Here is an 18984-nt window from a genome sequence, read left to right on the forward strand (position 1 = left end):
GTTCAATATTGAGAAGCACTTGCTTTTTAACGAACATAAATACAAATATTGAAATCATCCTGATTAGGAAGTGGGAAATCTTACAATGAACCAAATCTTATATTTACCACCAATGAAAATGAATTCTTTATGTCCTTGAGTTTATTTCTTAAAGCAAGTTAAATTCACTAACAGCTTTGATTTTGCAAATAACATCAAAGTAGCAAAATGCAAGTAACTGCAACATATAAAATTATACTTTAATAGAAAGCCTTTTATACTAGGATCCAGAGGCTGAAAATCATTATTTATTTAAAAAACCATACTCTAAGCCATAGTTTTTCTTTCAATTACATTTCAACAAAGGAAAAGAAACAAAACAGAAAAAAAGTGGTCATAATATATTTTTTTTCTTAAATAAGTGCTACTCATGCCCAAGTTACTAGCAACTCACCAAGTGAGGTTAGTCTGCATATCTTAAACAGTCTATTGCACAAGATTTCCTGGCTTTTAGCCAATGGAAATATAACTTCTGATGCCAAAGATTCAATGGATTACACAGACTGATAACCAGTGCGACTTTTCCTTCTTCCAATCATATAAGAAATAAAGACAACAATTACAAGGAAGCCCAAGGCCACACCCACTGCAACAGGGATAAGAAAGTTGAGGTCAGAGTCAGCAGAACATTCTTCAGCTGTCAGAAAGAACAGAAAGCAGGGACAGGAAATTAGTAAAGAATGCAATTAAGCAGAAATAAGAAACCAGCATTTTGAAAGCGTACTTAGGTTAGTTTTATACCATTACCCCATCCATGCATATGAAAGAGCTTCAAAAAGTTCATGAGAATACCTATTATGGGGAAAAATGCTCACACGTTTCAAAATGCTTTGCATCCAAAATGAATTTATTCTATTTCTTGGAACTTTCTGAAGCATCTTTCTATTTGTATGCTCTCATTTTATTCAAACATTTCTAAACAACTGATCACCCTACATCTTTCAATATCATCCCATCCCAAATCCCATCAAACAGTGATCAGGAGCTGCCTGTGCATTTCCCCACGCCTTTCTCTCTTGCAACATCTTTCATTAAATCATGAATAAGAATTCTGTAAAATAAAATGAAGGTTTAAAAAAGCTTAGTATCAAGAAAATGCAGCCTAATCTGTTTTTGCATGTGTATTAGTGAGCCATCAGATTATATATATAATCATTCTTAGCTGACAGCGGCCTGGAAGTATAGCAGCAAAAGATAATAGACTATAACCCTTTTTCACTGACCCAAGAGAAAGGCAATGTATGCAATGTATGTAATGTAGATTTTAAGCTTTGAATTCAGACAGAACTGAATTTGGATCTTGACTCCAAATACTAGCTAAGGCACGTGGGTCAAGATATTTAAACTGGGTCTCACTTTTCTTATCTGCTAAAAGAGGATAATAACAATTATAAAATAAGCGAGGATTAAATACAATTATATTTGTAAAGCATCTGATCACACAGCAGATTGTCAATATAAATGTTCATTTTCATCTCTTTTCCTCCAACCATGTTCATAATCCTATCTGAGAAAGTCTAGGTTCAAAATACCAAAGATCAAAGTAGCTGTGCCTTACTAACATTATTGGGAAAGGCCAACATTCAGGTCTTAAAAAAAAATACTTCAGTAAAATAGTTCAGAAGCTTAAGCCAGAAGGATTTTGTTTTGTTTTTTTAACTAGGGTAATTTTTGTCAAAATGCTTATAATACCTGTTAAATATGTAATCTCAATGAAGTTACTCCTATTTGAGTAAAAGTACAGGGTTATTGGGCCCGGCGATGTGGCCTAGCAGCTAAAGTCCTCGCCTTGAAAGCCCCGGGATCCCATATGGGCGCCGGTTCTAGTCCCGGCAGCTCCACTTCCCATCCAGCTCCCTGCTTGTGGCCTGGGAAAGCAGTTGAGGACGGCCCAGTGCATTGGGACCCTGCACCCGCGTGGGAGACCCGGAGGAGGTTCCTGGTTCCTGGTTCCTGGCATCGGATCGGCGCGCACCGGCCCGTTGCGGCTCACTTGGGGAGTGAATCATCGGACGGAAGCTCTTCCTCTCTGTCTCTTCTCCTCTCTGTCTCTCCTCCTCTCTGTATATCTGACTTTGTAATAAAAATAAATCTTAAAAAAAAAAAGTACAGGGTTATAGTAAATAATCTTTAAGGTTTAATGCATTTAACAGAATCTGACATTTGGTGTTTCTCGTTATAAATAATATATATTTTTCTTATAATTTTAACCTTTTCCCATCCATAAAAGTGCTGTAGTGTTCTGATTATGTAACATGATTTTCAGTAACCATATTAGCCTGGGTTGATAGTAAGTAGTGTATTTACTGGAAGCTCCTCAAAGATTGATAGTTGGGTGTCAAGTAACTCTCAGCAAGCCAACATACCACACACAAAATGAATTAATAAAACGATCACGCCAATGTGAAGAGTCTCATCTTAATAGCTTTACTCCTTTTTATGTTACATACCTATGCTACACTTAAACCATGGAAAATGCTTTGATAGGCCTGATTATTAAGCCCATTTTGAACATTAACAGCATCTTTCTTACACACTTATCTATGCTATATCCCACAGGGGCTGTCTCAAAGAAGAGCCTAGTTGTCAAGCTCCACTGCCTTCCTTTTGAGATTGTTGTTAGCTTACTTTTCATAAGTACCAGTCTGGTAACAACACTAACTAGATTTTAATACTCTAGAGATCAACAAGATGAAGTCGAGAAACACAACATAATCTGTCCTAATTAATTCATACAATATTTCTATCTTTCAATTCTAATCAGGCATCCAAAGGTGAGCAAAACACAAAGCAAAGTGGTTAAATATGCTTGAATGATCATAGTCTATATTGTCAAATGTAAGAAATCCTTTTTTAAAAAAGCTCTAAAAATTCTAATGCCACTTTCAGTTCTGTTATATTCTTTTGAGTCTGTTTTTATTACTTAATGAAAAACTACAAGCCTGAGATTTTTTTACTTTCTTTTGATCTTAAACTCCAAGAAAGTCATATAGCCTAAAAATGCTGATGGCCTTGAGGATATTCTCAATCTCAGCAATTAACAACCAGATGTGAGCATATCTGATGGACATTAATGCCACATCAATATTTATTTAATGAACTATATGCAAAGGCACAGTAATGAGTTTAAATCAGCACAGTTCTTACACATTGAAACAGAACACTGGTAGTGAAACAGTATTTATTAATTTCATTAAGAAAGATACAACTACATATTTCATTCTTAGAAATGGCCACGTTAATAGGCTTAAGGCATCTTAGGTTAGGATCAAAATTTGGCCAAGGCTTAATATAGACCTTAAAACATTGCACACTGATGCTCTTCTTAACAAGTTTGTCTGCAGGCCTAGAAAATACAATACTTTTGATTTTTACTTGATCAAAAACAGATTTTATTAATTAATAAAGACTGACCTCAAAATGTTGGGTCTGATTCAAGAATCAAAGTTTCAACTATCAATTTTAAGTAGCAAAGTGTTTCAAACACCAAGAGGCAAGAAAAAAAAAACTTGTTATCTGCACATATTTGTACATAATCAGATTACAGGTTCTAAAATTGCTCATATCCAGAATGATGGCGCTTGAGACCAACAAAATAAGCCAGCAACACTAGAATAAGTACTCCTGCCAAGGCTGCTCCCACCGCTATGGGTACCAGGAAGTTGTCGTCATCTGCACTGCAGTCTTGAGCTAGATGTGGAGAGAGGACAATTGAGAACAAACAATGACAAAATTTCAAATTGGTCAATTTTAAGTTTCAATGACAGCACTTCTCAATATGCATGCTTTGGTTTTTTATGACGGTAACAAATCATTGGAATTCATTATAGGCAATGAGATGTCCCACAAAAATGACTTTCAAAATAAGCAAAGTATACCCTTTGGCATAGCAAAAAAAAATGTAGACATTTTATGCATAAAATAGCATGTGCTTCCCTGATTTCTTAAGCAGAAGATAAAGAACAAATAGAAATAACCCCTTCTTGATGATCAGGCTGTGAGCTTTCATAGGCAAAATGTGATGGTGTTAAAGAAGTGAAATGCCTGGACTACTGCAGTCTCTGAAGTACTAAGTCACCAAATGAGCGACTACACAAGGCAAGTATAAGAACTCGATGCATAACAGAGTTGGGTTGTTCAATAGTGGGAAAAGAGAAATAAGCTGGCTCTGATGATATAATTGTTTGGCTCGAGATCCTTAGTCTAGTGTGAGAGTTAGACAAGAAATTCGGTGGCTGTAATTTCCAAAATGAGCTGCAATACGGGCCAGGCAACACACAACATATCATGGAAGGGTTTCAGAGGCAAACTTAAAAGTCGACCTTGTTACACAACACACTTGGAAAAGGTAATACTGGATCTGAGTTTTAAAAGATGAATAGTAAGTAATCATGTAGGTAATAGGGAAAGGGCATTAGAGGTTTAAGAAACAGCACAGATGAAAATATGGCAGGTGACAGAACATGGCATTTCAAAGGAATTGCAAGCAGAGTAGAATAGTTATAACAATGGAGCACAAGGTATTCTTTCTTGGATGATAGAAAATAGAAAAAGTATTTTAGGACCGATCAACAAAGGTCTGTTACCTTCCTAGGCAGTTTGGCCTTATCCTGATGAAAACAAAAATCAACTGTTGAGTTTTAAGCAGGATGTCTGTCTGTCTCAGACATGACAGCAGAGAGAAGCAGTTAGTTAAGAGGTGTTACTAGTATGGGCCCAGCGGCGTGGCCTAGCTGCTAAAGTCCTCGCCTTGAACACGCCAGGATCCCATATGGGCACTGGGTCTAATCCCGGCAGCTCCACTTCCCATCCAGCTCCCTGCTTGTGGCCTGGGAAGGCAGTTGAGGACGGCCCAAAGCTTTGGGACCCTGCACCCGCGTGGGAGACGCGGAAGAGGTTCCTGGTTCCTGGCTTCAGATCGGCACAGCACCAGCCGTTGCACTCATTTGGGGAGTGAATCATCGGACGGAAGATCTTCCTCTCTGTTCCTCCTCTCTGTATATCTGACTTTGTAAGAAAAATAAATAAATCTTTAAAAAACAAAAAGGGGGGGTGCTACTGGTCACTGGGACCCAAAACACGGTACTGACTTGGGTTAAGTAAAAGTACAGATGCAGAAGAGACAGACCAGAGATCCAATTAAAAGAAATGGATGTAGAAGCTACAGCAGAGATAATAGAAAGGTTTCCAATCCCATATTTGATTATGTAGACGCTGGTACAATTCATCATAAGAAACACAAGAGGAAAAATACATGCTTTTCACTTTTGTTTTACTTGTAATTGTGTGTTAGGAGAGGAGAGTATTGGGGGTAGTCAAGGGTGTGTGGATCAGGGATGCTCAGTTTGGGATATACTGAATTTTAAGATGCTTGTGTCTCAACCAAGTGGTTTGATGAACCTAAGTGGTAGATTCATGGACAAAGATTTATAAGTTAGGGTAAATAGAATACAAACAGGTATAGAGAGATCCTTTGGAAGTATAATGATTTGAAGGATAGGAAAGAGAAGTAAAAAAAAGGCAGGTGGAAAATGGTGCCACAGAATATAAGGAAGAAAAGAATTACACTTAGGAAGGATAGGGAAACAGTATAAAACATTAAAGCAGCCTGTGAAATGTTCGCTGGATCTAGCAATATACAGGGGGAAGGGTATGAGTCAAATTGCTGCAGGTATAGTAGTGAATGGGAAGCGACTGATTGGAACATCAAGAAGCTGGGATGGGAAACACGATACTTACTCTAAGAATTTTAGAATTAAGACAAGAGAGAACAATAGGCAGGGGGTTAGAATAACAGTAATTAGAAGGTGGACATAAGAACAAAAAAGGACAGAGGAGGGTGGAAGATACTTAAATGTAAACTGGGATTTTATGGATTTTTTGACATTGATGATGGCTGCCACTTCAATGATGATTTTTACTTACTTCTTGGTTAGGAATCCAGATAGCTGACATTGTCAGGTATGAATTATGAGTCTTCAATTCATCCCCTTCAATTTCCCAAATTACTATCTAGCCCATATACTATTAAGTGACATGTATCATAAAATATTATGCCTTGGATTTAATATAACTTGGTCTTTAAAAAATTCATTAGATTAATTTCTTCCTCTGGCAATGGAATCACAATGCTCTCTTCCCAAATTGGGTATCTGACCTAGTACTGAAATGACTTTCATAAATACTGCCAATAAGTCTTTCATGTAAGACAAATACTCCCGGAATAGATCAAAAAGTTTACTCCATTAATACAAAAATCTTTCTAGATGCTGTCACTTACCTAAAAATGCTCTCAATTACTATACAAAATATTAATGTATAGCAAGTACTGATTTTGAGAATTCAAACTTCAAAAAAAACTTTAGATAATGGAAAGAGATTTTGGTAAAAATAGTAATTTAATGGAATCTCATCCTAATGAAAAGGAAAGATTCATTCATTCTGTCAAAGTCATTCTCTTCTGATCTATTGGTCTAACGTACATACCCCCCACAGTGTACTGAAAATAGTTTGGAGAAAGGAAAAGTTTATTTGTGGAAGAGATTAGCAGCCACAGAAAACAGTGAAAATTTTTAGATTAGAAAGTCTGATTGCTCGCGCTAGCCCCATGGCTCAACAGCCTACTCTTCCACTCTATAACACCAGCACCCCATACAGGCACTAGTTCTTGTCTCGGCTGCTCAACTTCCCAATCTACCTCCCTGCTTATAGCCTGGGAAAGCAGTGGAGGACTGCCCAAGGTCCTTGGGACCCTGCAGCCATGTGGGAAACCCGGAAGACACTCCTGACTTTAGCTCAGCTCTAGCCATTGTGGCTGCTTGAGTGAAGCAGCGGATGGAAGAACTTCTCTCTTTAGCCCTCCTTCTCTCTGTAAATCTGCCTTTCAAATAAACAAATATATATTTTTGAAAAGTGTCATTGCCAACAAAAAAAAAATTTAATGACTAGTTTTGCATTCATCAAAAATACTGCTGATCTTCAATTTTCTGTAACTATAGAAACGTTTTCAAATCGAATTGTTAGCGTGGAATTGAAAGGCTAAGATACACATTTACAATTATGACTCCCTTTAAAATTCAATAAAGTCAAGATTTTTCTTTGTAAGAAACAATGTTTCAGAGTCATATTCTTACATGACATCCTATTATATCTTTCGGATTTATAAGCAAACTGAAATGTATCACATAAACCTGAGAAGATACTTATAACTCAGTGCCACTCACACATACCTCATTTTCAAAGATAAATATGATTATTAACAATAATACAAAGGTAGCTACCGGGGTTTAAAAAAAAAAGGAGAAAAGGGAGATAAGCCCAAGAAAATTTAATATTACCTGTCTAAACAAAGAAATAAAATGCTAAACGCTTTAAAAAAAATCTGTCAATATAAGAATGCTTCCAGAAAAAAATACATGAAAATTAAGATGGTTTATTTTATACTAAATGTAAGACATATTCTTGATATGTTAATAAATAACTTCTTAACAGATTCCCCTTAACACTCAACTGTATAATTTCTTTTTAGAAGCGGAAACTTAACCACTCAAAAAAAAAAATGAATAGCAGGATTTTAAAGCCTCCACCATGAAATGAAGAAACAGACACCAGAAGTTAAGCAACTTGGCCAAAGTCACATGGCAGCTGATGCTGGACATTCACATGGCTTAAACTGGGTATTCCAGGGGAAAATCACCAGCTGGGTTGCTAAATTGCCTTATGTAGTCTAATGTGGCTTTGAAACTATGTATGAATTAAGAGGTTCAGGTATTTTCAGGTCATCCAACAGATATACTGCCCAAAATCCTACTTTGGTTCAAATCAACAGCTCAGTTGATTTGGTTGCAATGTAAACCTATTATTCACAAATATTAAACATCAGCTTCAATTTATGAGTTGGGAAAAATACATGAAGAGATACTATGAAACTTTACTAGAAAATATTCTGCATCAGAGGTTCCCTAAGAATCTATACACCTAAACACACACACACACACACACATACACCCCTCACCGTAGACCTACTGAGTTAAATCTTTTACAGATGGGGCCTGGCTTGGGTATTTTTGAAACACACTTCCCAGGTAATGATTCTGTAGCCAGCCTAGACTCAGTTGGGGCCCTCTATGTGCCATTCTTATAGACAGAGGACTACAGAGAGAACATTTTAGAAATAATTTAGTCTTATTTTTCCTTTTGAAAGAAATTGCCACTGTGTCTAAAAAAAATCTTGACTTTAATCAATGGGAAAAAATTTGAGCAGATTTTATTAAGAAATAAAAGAATCTTTATTGTTTTAGAAGCAATGTTGAGCAAACAGGCAAATATCTAAAGAGATATCATACATAAACTAGTGGTTTAAACATTTGAGGAAAAAACATTGAAAATATTTACATGGACCAGTTTCTTCATACAAATGCTAAGACATGAAAAATACCCCAAATCAAATAGTGTCACCACCAAGATGGAAACCCAATAAAACAAAAACTAGAAGATACAATGAACTGTGGCTGTGGTAAATAATAGTATAAATAGCATTACATAAACTGGCCCATGTAAAATACAAAAATGTTCACTGAAGTCAGATTTTCAATAAAACAGTGTTTATTAGAGGTATTTTAATATTAGATGTATAATCTAAATGTAGAAACTTATAATAACAATAGCATTAAACCAGTGCTACCCACTATGCTTTTAATATTGTTTTTAAAAGCCACTGTATTTTAAATCATAAGAAATATCTAAAGCCCAAGTTCTTATAGGCATCATCCATTCTTACAAAGTTACATTGAAACACAATTTAAATAAAAAGCTTTTTAAAAAATCAGATTTATATTTAGTCATTAAGAAATGTATTAAACTGGAAATGCAGCTCAATGTAGCTCTAACAGAAGGGTTAGACAAGAATCTGATTCTGAACCAGTAATGTTTCAAAGCTAAAGAGAAAACTAATTTAAGTGAAAGAAAAATATTTATCATACCAGTATGAATCAAAAGACAGTTATAGACATACACATGCTGCCATGCAATTACCTATATATCCATGAGTATGTGTGTTTGTATTGATGCATTCAACATCTGTATTTTAGAACCCACATATTCCCTCATTTTCTACTGAATATAAGGCATATAATAATTTCCCCAAAAAAACATAGGAACCTTCCATTTGGCTGCATATTACCAATCTTTAAATATATGTTCAGCCATTCCAACAGCATCTCCTAGAAGCTTTAAGAAATACTAGCTATGTTAACTAATAAGCTGAAATACTTCGCTTTCTCATATAAACATTATTTACTGCATGGTGAATGAACAATTGGTGCATCTCACAGCATAAGACTGAATATAAAGAGTACATGAATTAACAATGACTCTATCATAATAAACAATAATAATGTAAGCTTTGATTAGCACATAACCATTCAAATGTAAAAGCCAAATTAGTAAATGTTATGGCAATCAATGCAAAGTAAAACATAGAACAACTTTTTAATGAACTATGGGAAGACCAAGGCTTGAGTTAGAGCAAGTTATTTTGTAAGTGTAAGGGCACTTTTTTTTATCTAGGTTCTGGGACATACTGGTATTTCTTCATCAAGAAAAAAGGAAAAATGCATTTACCACCAGCAAGAAATACTGGAATACTTAAGAGAAAACTGCATTAATTTTAGTACTGCATATAGAAGCCAATTTACAGGTACAAAAGACTAATGCCCTCAATTGGCACTGCCTAGCAATTATCGTCAAGCACCTAAAGATTGATTAAAATGCCCAGTTGGAACAGTCTTGTGTGTTGCAATTTAAAATAATGAAATATCCAGTTTTTTAAAGGATTAAACATTAACATCTATTCTAAAAATTTTAAAGCCTTGATATCTTTTGTCATTACAGCGACATTAAATAAAAGTATATTCAAAAAGCATTAGAAAAGCATTCATTGCTAAGAACATAATACTAGGCCCTGTTCAAATCTACTAGCTGTATCTCTCATAGGTCAAATATGCAGCAGTGCCAAAGTAGCTGAATTAATCTGCAAGGAAAATCACAAAATAATCCAAGAAGAGCAAGTACAAATCCACTATAGAATGTGTTCCCCAATTCAACTACATGCAGTGGGAAAAACTCTTTTTAAAAATCGATTTTTTAACTGTATTTTCCAGTCAGAAAATATAAAGTGAAAACACTGTGATACCAATTCTAAATGGTAAAATAGGACCTACAATCCAGGTCATATGTGCAATATGCTTTTTGCTATAAAAATAACAGCTTAAGATTCCTTGGCTGGGTAAATCAAAATTACATGACAAATTTTCAGTTCATATTTTTAGGGGATTTTTTTGTTGAAGTTCAAAGTCCTCCATACCACCCATTCTGAGACAAAAACTACAACTAAAATATACATTAAACAGTATTGTATGTTGGAACTTGTACTTGCTTTATTATTTTGTAACAGAGATCATCATGTGGATTTGTGTTACAGAGTCTGATATCCAGCATAACTTTTTCTTCTGCCAATTAGGTAAGCAATCACTATAACGATAATCAAGCCTGAAAGACCAGCACCAACTATAATTGGTATTAGAATGGTGTCATCATCCAGCGGACACTCCTGGGCTGTAGGTGAGAAAAAGTGTGTAACAAATAATGAGTATAATCAAAAAAGAATGTCCAAAAGTAAAAGAAGCTGATTCAAAAGTCAGAAATGCTCTTAAAAGACCAATCTGAAGTAACTAAGACAGATATATTTTTATGATAAAGCTACAGAAAATTATAAACTCTTCTACAATTGAAGTCCCAAAATTTATTTGTCCTTTGATTTGTCTGTGTATGTACATGTAGATATTCATACCTATGAATGAGCACATCATTTATATTATACCTTATAAATACATACATATATGTATGTAGATTATATGCTTCTTCATATTTCAAGTCCTTTCTAAAACAAGACTGTTATCTCATCAGAAATGAACATGGCTAAGCCAGCCCCATTTCTACCTAGCCACTTAGCCTCTCAGTCAATGGTGGAGTGACTGGCTTTGGGGAAATTGAGACTAGAACAGGAAAAGATTTGGAAGGTATCATGGGATTGTAACAATCAGGCCTGCTTTGGATCCTTCAGACTAGAATTCAGCAAGCTATAGCCCATGGGACAAATCTGTACCATGAGCTAATCATGGCTTTCACATTTTTAAATGGGTGGATGGGGTGACCAAAAGAATAATATTTTATGACACATGAGTTACATGCAACTCAAATGTCAGTATTCATAAAGTTTTCTGGAAACGCAGCCTTATGCATCTGTCCATGTATCACCTAGTGCTCTTCTGGGGCATTAACAGCAGAGCTGAATAGTGATGGACATCACATGCCCCAAATGCTAAAACACTGTCTGGACATTTACAGGAAAAAAATTTTTTTTCAGATCCCTGACCTAGAATAGACAATTTTAGTGGCTGTAAAAACAAAGAAACTGGGACCTCTTACTAATTCGAGTATATTTACTATGTTTCTTACCAACCCAGTCAGGGCTGGCAGCCCATGGGAGCTATACTTTCTATTTTTAGAAAGTAGTCTGATCCAGTAAGGTCCAATCACGACTCTCCCGCCTTACTGCAATTCTACTTTCTCACCCTATACAGCCACATATTGCCTGTGTCTTGTATTTTTCATAAGTACTCACAGCCAAGAACTTCGTCCCAAAAACAGATTACACATCAATACCCATATTAAATGTCAATGGTGTTTTTAAATTCTATGTACATAAAAGCTGAAGTTTTAGAATGGAAATAGCGCACAGTTCATCTCTATTAGAGCTGATCAGATAAACAGGCCTGAACTGATATGAACACTGCAAATGATTTCAAATTCTAAACAGAAAGTTGGAACTTAAGATTAGGGTAATAACGCAGGAGAGTTACGTAACAACTCTACCAACAACAAAAAAGGTGTTAAAAGATCAAAATAATTGAAGCACTTAAGGAAAACAGACAAAAGAGAAAATGAATTGTTAGAAATATTTTTTTAAATGTGATTAACCTCTCTAGTCACAAAAACAGTAGTAGGTGAAGACCCCAATTTACTTTGTCCTAACCAAGTCAGACTAGGAGTTCAACACTTCTGTAAAAGCAGCTGAATGGCTCACAGCATATTCACTTTTAAACAGTTTCCACATTTCCTTCTAAAATGTAGAATTAATTGTTCAAAGGGATGTGGATGACTGGAATAATTCTATTCAACAGAGTTGTGATCTGCAAAATCCCTAATTTCTAGAAATTGTTTAAAAAGGACAAGTCACTTAAGGAATCTTACATATTTTTTTCTAAATGCAAATTTCACTCCTGTAATGATAAATATATCTTTTATTTTCATGCAAATATATTATAATGAGCCCTTTGCTAGGGTTTCATTTTTTAAAAACTGATAAGTGCCACCATTAGCTCTGAGTAGATCTTCACAGAGCCTCAATCACACTGGCATGTGCTTTGAAAGCTCTCCAGATCATTCTGGCTGGTGAACAACACAGTACACATATTTGAGGCTTAAATGCCAGTCTTTTCTTTTTTCTTTTGTCTTACTAAAAGCATGCCAAACTGCTTTTCACACAAGTATGAAAATGTGTCCAGCAAGAAGATGGCCCCAAGCAGGCCAAGTACCATCCTCCTCACAAAAATAGGAGCATCAATATTTTATGTGAAAGCTCACTTAAAACGTTGACAAGTTTTCAGCTTTAATAACTCTGATGCACACAGGTTTCAAACCAAGAAACAGTTTGAGAAAAAGGATGAGCCAAATACAGAGTTACATGCCTCACTCAGGGCCCATGAGAACCTGAGTCAAGAGATTTCATAATTCTCTATTTCAACATATGAATGTTCATGACTCAAAAGAAAGGCCACCTAGCAATCAACCTGAGAAAATAAATCATTAATCAAGTGTTGCTGATTCTTACCTGTAGAATACTTTCCTTCTATCACACTGAAAGGTTGAACCCTTAGATCAAAGGTATTTATCTGAAATGCTTCAGACACTGAGATAGTCTGCTCTTTGTTGCACATGTAAGAACTTCCCAGCGGGGCATCCCAGTAGCTAAGATTGGTGTTTGAAATGCTGAAAACTTCAAAGAAAAAAAAGATATTAGTAACTTCTTCCTACCTCATCAGTATCAAAACCGGAACAGTTCTCAGGGGTTTCAACTGATAATATGGGAGCTGGGGGGAGGGGGAGCAGTTGTCTACCCACAAAAAGCTAGTCTTCCCAGCCTAAGTTCCCTCATCTTTCATACATGTTTCCACAGTCTAACATCTCAGTACCATCCTGAGCTACTGTTCAGTGTACTTTAAAAATACGGGATGCCAGTCAAGATAGAACCACATAGTGTTAAAGGATACTTTTTTACAAAGCATCTTCTGTTTCATTAAATAAAGCACTGTTTAGTAACAAGACAACTGTGGTTCCTATTCCTCCAGTGCCACCCACACTCCTTTCCCCCAGGCGAATGCTTTGCTTACCAGAGTCATTAACCAACAAGCTGACATTCACTTCCTTCAGATAGAAGCGATTTTCATTTTTCTGCTGGAACAAAGAAGCTTCCAGTTAATCAACAAGTAAAATTAATATTTACAGAAGAAAAGCAATATAGTACCATGACACAAATAGGAAACCAGGAATTAGAGCTTGGCCAACTGAATAAACAGAACTAAAAGACAACTCAAAATAGGACAAAAACCTATTTCTTTGCATTTCATTTTCAACTTTGGGACCAGAGATATAGTTCTAGCCATTGTGCAGATCATGAGTCATTTACCCCTCAATTCCACTCTTCCTGACACTTGGATTAAGCAGTAGCCTCTCACCTAGACTCCCAGACTTTAATCCCTACCAGCTTTAATCTTTCCTTTTCAGGGCTATTATCCTTTTGGGCAAGTCATTCAAATTATTTGAGTGCTTAGTATACACAAGCTAATACATCTTACATGTTCCAGAGAGCTAGCAGAATGAACCAGACTTGGATCCTGCCAGCACTCTGTTTGCAATAGGCCAGGGAAGATAAGATAAAAACAAATAAATGATCCGACTACAAAGAAAGGGATAAGTCATGAAAATTGCAAGAGAGAAACTATGTCCAACTAGGGGAAATACAAAAGCATTGTCACTACAGGGATAAGGAATTTGAAAGGGTTATAATCAGGTGAGGAAAGAAGCAGAAAGGGAAAGGAAAGTCGTCAGAAAATAAGCATAGTCACAGTAGGCTAGCATTTAAGAAATTATTAGTGAGGCCAGCAGTGACAAATCTGGGTTAAAACAACCATCACCTATTATAAATCCCACATAGGCACCAGCTGAGTCCCAGCTGCTCTACTTCTAATCCAGTTCCCTGCTAAGGTACCGAAAAAGCAGAAGATGGCCCAAGTGCTTGGGTCCATGCACCCCCAAGGGAGACCCAGATGAAGCTCCTGGATTCTGACTCACCCAACCCTGGCTATTGTGGCCTTTTGGGGTGTGATTCAGCAGATGGAAGAAATCTCTCTTTCCCTCTCCCCGTAACACTTCAAATAGAGCAAGAAATCTTAAAAACAATTCCTAGTGCCAAGCCCTATTCTTCAAATCTTATAAACAGGGATTCACTGAACCATGATGGCAGCCCTAGCCAAAGGTGCTATCAAATCTTCACTTTGAGATAGAATAACAGAAGCATGGAGATGGTAAATCATTTCACCGTGAAGCTACACACTTAAATGAGCTGGGACTTAAACCCAGAACTCAGGTTCATTATTGTGGTGCAGCAGCTTAAGCTGCTACCTGCCATAACTGCATCCCATGAGTGTCAGTTGGAGTCCTAGCTGCTCTACTTTTGATCCAGCATCCTGCTACCATGCCTGGGAAAGCTTTGACTGACTACTTTTGGTGACTTTTCTAAGAAAAGAAAAACATGCTATGCATTTCCCAAAACTCTGATGATGTTGCAAGTTTCCTTACTTTTTCAAAATGCCCATATAATGGTCAAAATGTCACCATTTGGGGTTACATCTTAAACTAGCATCCCAGGAGGTGTTGTGGCATATGAAGCTAAGCCAGCCTCTGCCTGTGACAGCATCCCATATGGGCATTTGTTCATGTTCTGGCTGCTCCAATTTCAATCTAGCCCCCTGGCTATGCTCCTGGGAAAGCAGCAGAAGACTGCCAAATGCTTGTGGAAGACATGCAAGAAGTTTCAGGCTCCTGGCTTGAACCTAGTCCAACTCTGGATGTTGTGGCCGTTTGGGGAGTGAACCAGAGGATGGAACAGTCTCATTCTCTCTCTGTTGCTCCCCTCTCTAATTCTGGGTTTTAAATAATTAGTTTTTTTAAAGTATGCCAAGCATTTAACTAGTGTCATTAGTATAACTAGTTCCAAGTTTCTGACTTAGTCCTGGACATAGTGCACTGACTTAGTCCTTGGGTATAGTGGCTAACTAGGGAGCAAACCAGTAGATGAAAAATATCTCTGTTGTACCTTTCAAATAAATACATCTTTTTTGGAGAATCAAGATAGTGGAATAGGGTAAGAACACACTAAAACAGATGAAGAAACATTATCCAGCATGAAGCAAAGATGGAACATTTGAGGAAACAGGAGAGGACAGACCAACAACAGAGGGGCACCTGGACAATGACAGAAACAGGAAAGCAGTGGAGACAACGGTGTGAAGTTGCAGATAACCCAGCGGTATTCAGCAAGCAGTGATCTGAACACTAGCTGCTACAGCTCCACCAGCAGCCAGGTGGGAAGGAGAGTTTATCAGGAGCTCACGAAGTGAAACACACAAAGAATTGCCTGTCCTTCTGGTTTGTCTGATTTGACCAGGAGCAGAGACAGAGCAGCAGATCCCAAACTGGTGGGGTGGGAACAGGGTAGATTTCACACTAGACTCCCACTAGAACTGAATCAGGTGCCATTTTGTGTAGGGAGGCAAAGGCTATGCCACAGGACTGTGTGTGCACTAAGCTGGGAGTGAGCTCATTTTGGGCTCAGTGCATTGCAACAACGTGGCATCCTATAGGTTCCACCCAAAATACGTCCAGGTAGTCCCCAGACCTAATGGCACAAGTGGCACATCAGGCACCATTTTGCACACAGTGCCAAAGGTTTGGAGACTGCAGGGACAACAATGAGCTGCACATGAGCTGAGCTGGAAGTGACCTCACTAAGCTCAGTGCATTGCACTGGTCTCACACTGAAAATAATACCAAGCCTGGCACAGTAGCTTAGAAGCTAAAGTCTTCGTTTTGCACATGCCAGGATCCCATATGGGCACCAATTCATGTCCTGACCAGCCCAATTCCCGTCCAGCTCCCTGCTTGTGACTTGGGAAAGTGGTCGAGGATGGCCCAAAGACTTGGGACCTGCACCAGCATGGGAAACACAGAAGAAGTTCCTATCTCTTAGCTTCACCCATTGCAGTCAGTTGGGGAGTGAGTTATTGGAGGGAAGATCTTCCTCTCTGTCTCTCCTTCTCTCTGTATATCTGACTTTCCAATGAAAATAAATAGATCTTTTAAAAAAGAAAATAATACCAACTTTGGCATCCTACGACTAAAAACAGGTCTTTGTGGCCCTCAGACCTAACAGCCAGCAAGATCAGCACCAACAACAACCTAGCTATTTAGGACATCTGGTGTCTCCCTAAGCCTGGGAACTGCTCAAACCGGAAATGGAAGAAGGTTGTACAGACAATGGTGCAGCCTCAGTACAGTATCACAGGAGGTAGAGTGGTAAGCCAGGAGCTGGGGCTACTGAGAGCAGGTTGGAAGTCTAACATAAGAACCCAGACCTGGAACTCGCTGGAGGGAGTGGCACAAGTGACTGCAAACAAAGAGTCATGTAACAACCACAGTAAGTAAAACTGAGTTGTAGACCTGTGGGTGACACAGTTTAGAAACCAGCCCTAAGGAGAAGAATGTGCTAACCAGAAGTACAATGACCAAGAGCAAAAGAGACACAAGGCACAATGGAATTACTGAAGACTCCCCTGCAAAGTAGCAAAACCCTCTGCCAACCTTAGAATTAACTGAGGAAGACATCAAGAAAATGGAGGATAAAGAATTCAAAAAACTCATTTAAAAGCTTCTTATCAACAATGAGAAGCACATAGAAGAGTTGAAAGAATTTAAGGAGTATGTCACACAGCAAATAGCAACACTGAAACAAAATCAAGTTGAGTTGTTGGAAATGGAGGATGCAATAGAGCAAATTAAAAATTCACTGGAAAGTCTCCATAATAGAATGAATGAACTGGAAGATATTTTTTGTCACTATAACTCTGCCTTTCACATTAAAAAATAAAATCTTCAAAATTTTCATAGACATGGAAATAAAAAAGAAAAAAGTAATAAATGTTAGTATTATTTCTGACACTATTACAAATAGTACGGTTTCTAAAAGGATTAAGATATTATTCTATGGGCCCGGCAGCATGGCCTAGCGGCTACAGTCCTTGCCTTGAATGCGCCAGGATCCCATATGGGCGCCGGTTCTAATCCCGGCAGCTCCACTTCCCATCCAGCTCCCTGCTTGTGGCCTGGGAAAGCAGTCGAGGATGACCCAAAGCCTTGGGACCCTGCACCCACGTAGGAGACCCGGAGCAGGATCCTGGTTCCTGACTTTAGATTGGCACAGCACCAGCCGTTGCGGCTCATTTGGGGAGTGAATCATCGGATGGAAGATCTTCCTCTCTGTCTCTCCTCCTCTCTGTATATCTGACTTTGTAATAAAAATAAATAAATCTTTAAAAAAAGATATTATTCTAAACATTAGAGTTGTCCAACCAGTAATGGAGAATCATTATCACAGAAATTAATTATGTCCATATACCTCAGACAGGTTGTTTTCAGGTGAGTTAATTCTTGCTCCTACACTAGAATCTATATAATGGCAGAAGGGCTACTCAAGGTGGGCAATCATAACAGTGTCCAGCCTCCAGAACATCAAACCAACTCTGGGATGAGCAGAGATCAATAGACTACCTTCTAAAATTAAATAGTGTTGGGATCGAAAATAAGATTTAATAGCCACTCCCCTACATACATAAAAAACTGTGTCTTGGATATATTTTCTAAGAAAATCTAAATTGTAAAAAAAAAAAAAAAGTTGTTACTCACCACAGCAAAGACAAAGTCAAGATACTTAATGGTGCTGCCATTCAGCCTAAGTTGAGAAGTTTGAGGAGAGCAGCTGCCAGTGGAGTCAGTTAAGTTGGGATTGACATTAATAACCGAAGTAACCTTCAGGGGAAAAGGGGTAGAAAGGTGCATATTAACTACACAAGTTGACAGTAAAGCCTTAGAGTCTAATAAGACCAACTTTGGTGAAGACAAAAACCCTTTGCTAGGATAGTTAGATTTATGGTACCTTATTTTCAGATTAAAAAATAAATAAGCACCGGTCCTCAAGCCATGACTTGGATAACTGAAAACAGTATCTTGAAATTATTGTACAGCAAAAATTAAAGGTTAGAGGGGAGACTGAAGAAATGAGGGAAGTATGGTTATCAAAACTGTTATCTATAGAGGTCAGTACAATGGCTCAATTGGCTAATCTTCCACCTGCAAGTGCCAGCACCTCATATGGGTGCCGGTTCATCTCTTCACTGCTCCACTTCCAATCCAGCTCCCTGCTTATGGCCTGGGAAAGTGGCAGAGGACAGCCCAAAGCCTTGGGACCCTGTACCCATGTGGGAGACCAGGAACAATCTCCTGGCTCCTGGTTGCTGGCTTCAGATTGGCTCAGCTCCAGCCATTCCGGCCATTTAGGGAACCAGCAGATGGAAGATCCTTCTCTCTGTCTCTCCTCTCTCTGCCTTTCAAATCAAACTAAATTTAAAAATCTTAAAAACAGAATTGTTATCTCTGAATTCTGTCCTCTTCATATAAATAAAATTTTTGCTTTAAAAAAAAAAAAAAGGA

At 37.6% G+C, this 18984-nt stretch overlaps 1 protein-coding gene across 3 annotated transcripts in view; it reads right to left on the minus strand.

The window, feature by feature from the left end:
- Positions 1–267: 267 nt before the first annotated feature.
- The window catches only part of LAMP2 (lysosomal associated membrane protein 2), a 40639-nt gene continuing 21922 nt past the window's right edge, over positions 268–18984 (minus strand). The window contains exons 6-9 of one of the 3 annotated variants that reach the window (XM_012927732.2): positions 18181–18303; positions 13551–13611; positions 12992–13156; positions 268–676 (exon numbers count right to left, since the gene is read on the minus strand). In XM_012927732.2, the coding sequence (XP_012783186.2) occupies positions 534–676; positions 12992–13156; positions 13551–13611; positions 18181–18303 (492 nt within the window). In that variant the 3' untranslated portion in view covers positions 268–533. Of the gene's footprint in view, positions 677–3203; positions 3730–8820; positions 10654–12991; positions 13157–13550; positions 13612–18180; positions 18304–18984 lie in introns of those variants that run through there. The other 2 variants (XM_012927733.2, XM_012927734.3) reach the window with 2 other exon arrangements.

Source organism: Ochotona princeps, chromosome X (assembly GCF_030435755.1).
Source record: "Ochotona princeps isolate mOchPri1 chromosome X, mOchPri1.hap1, whole genome shotgun sequence".
Lineage (NCBI taxonomy): Eukaryota > Metazoa > Chordata > Mammalia > Lagomorpha > Ochotonidae > Ochotona > Ochotona princeps.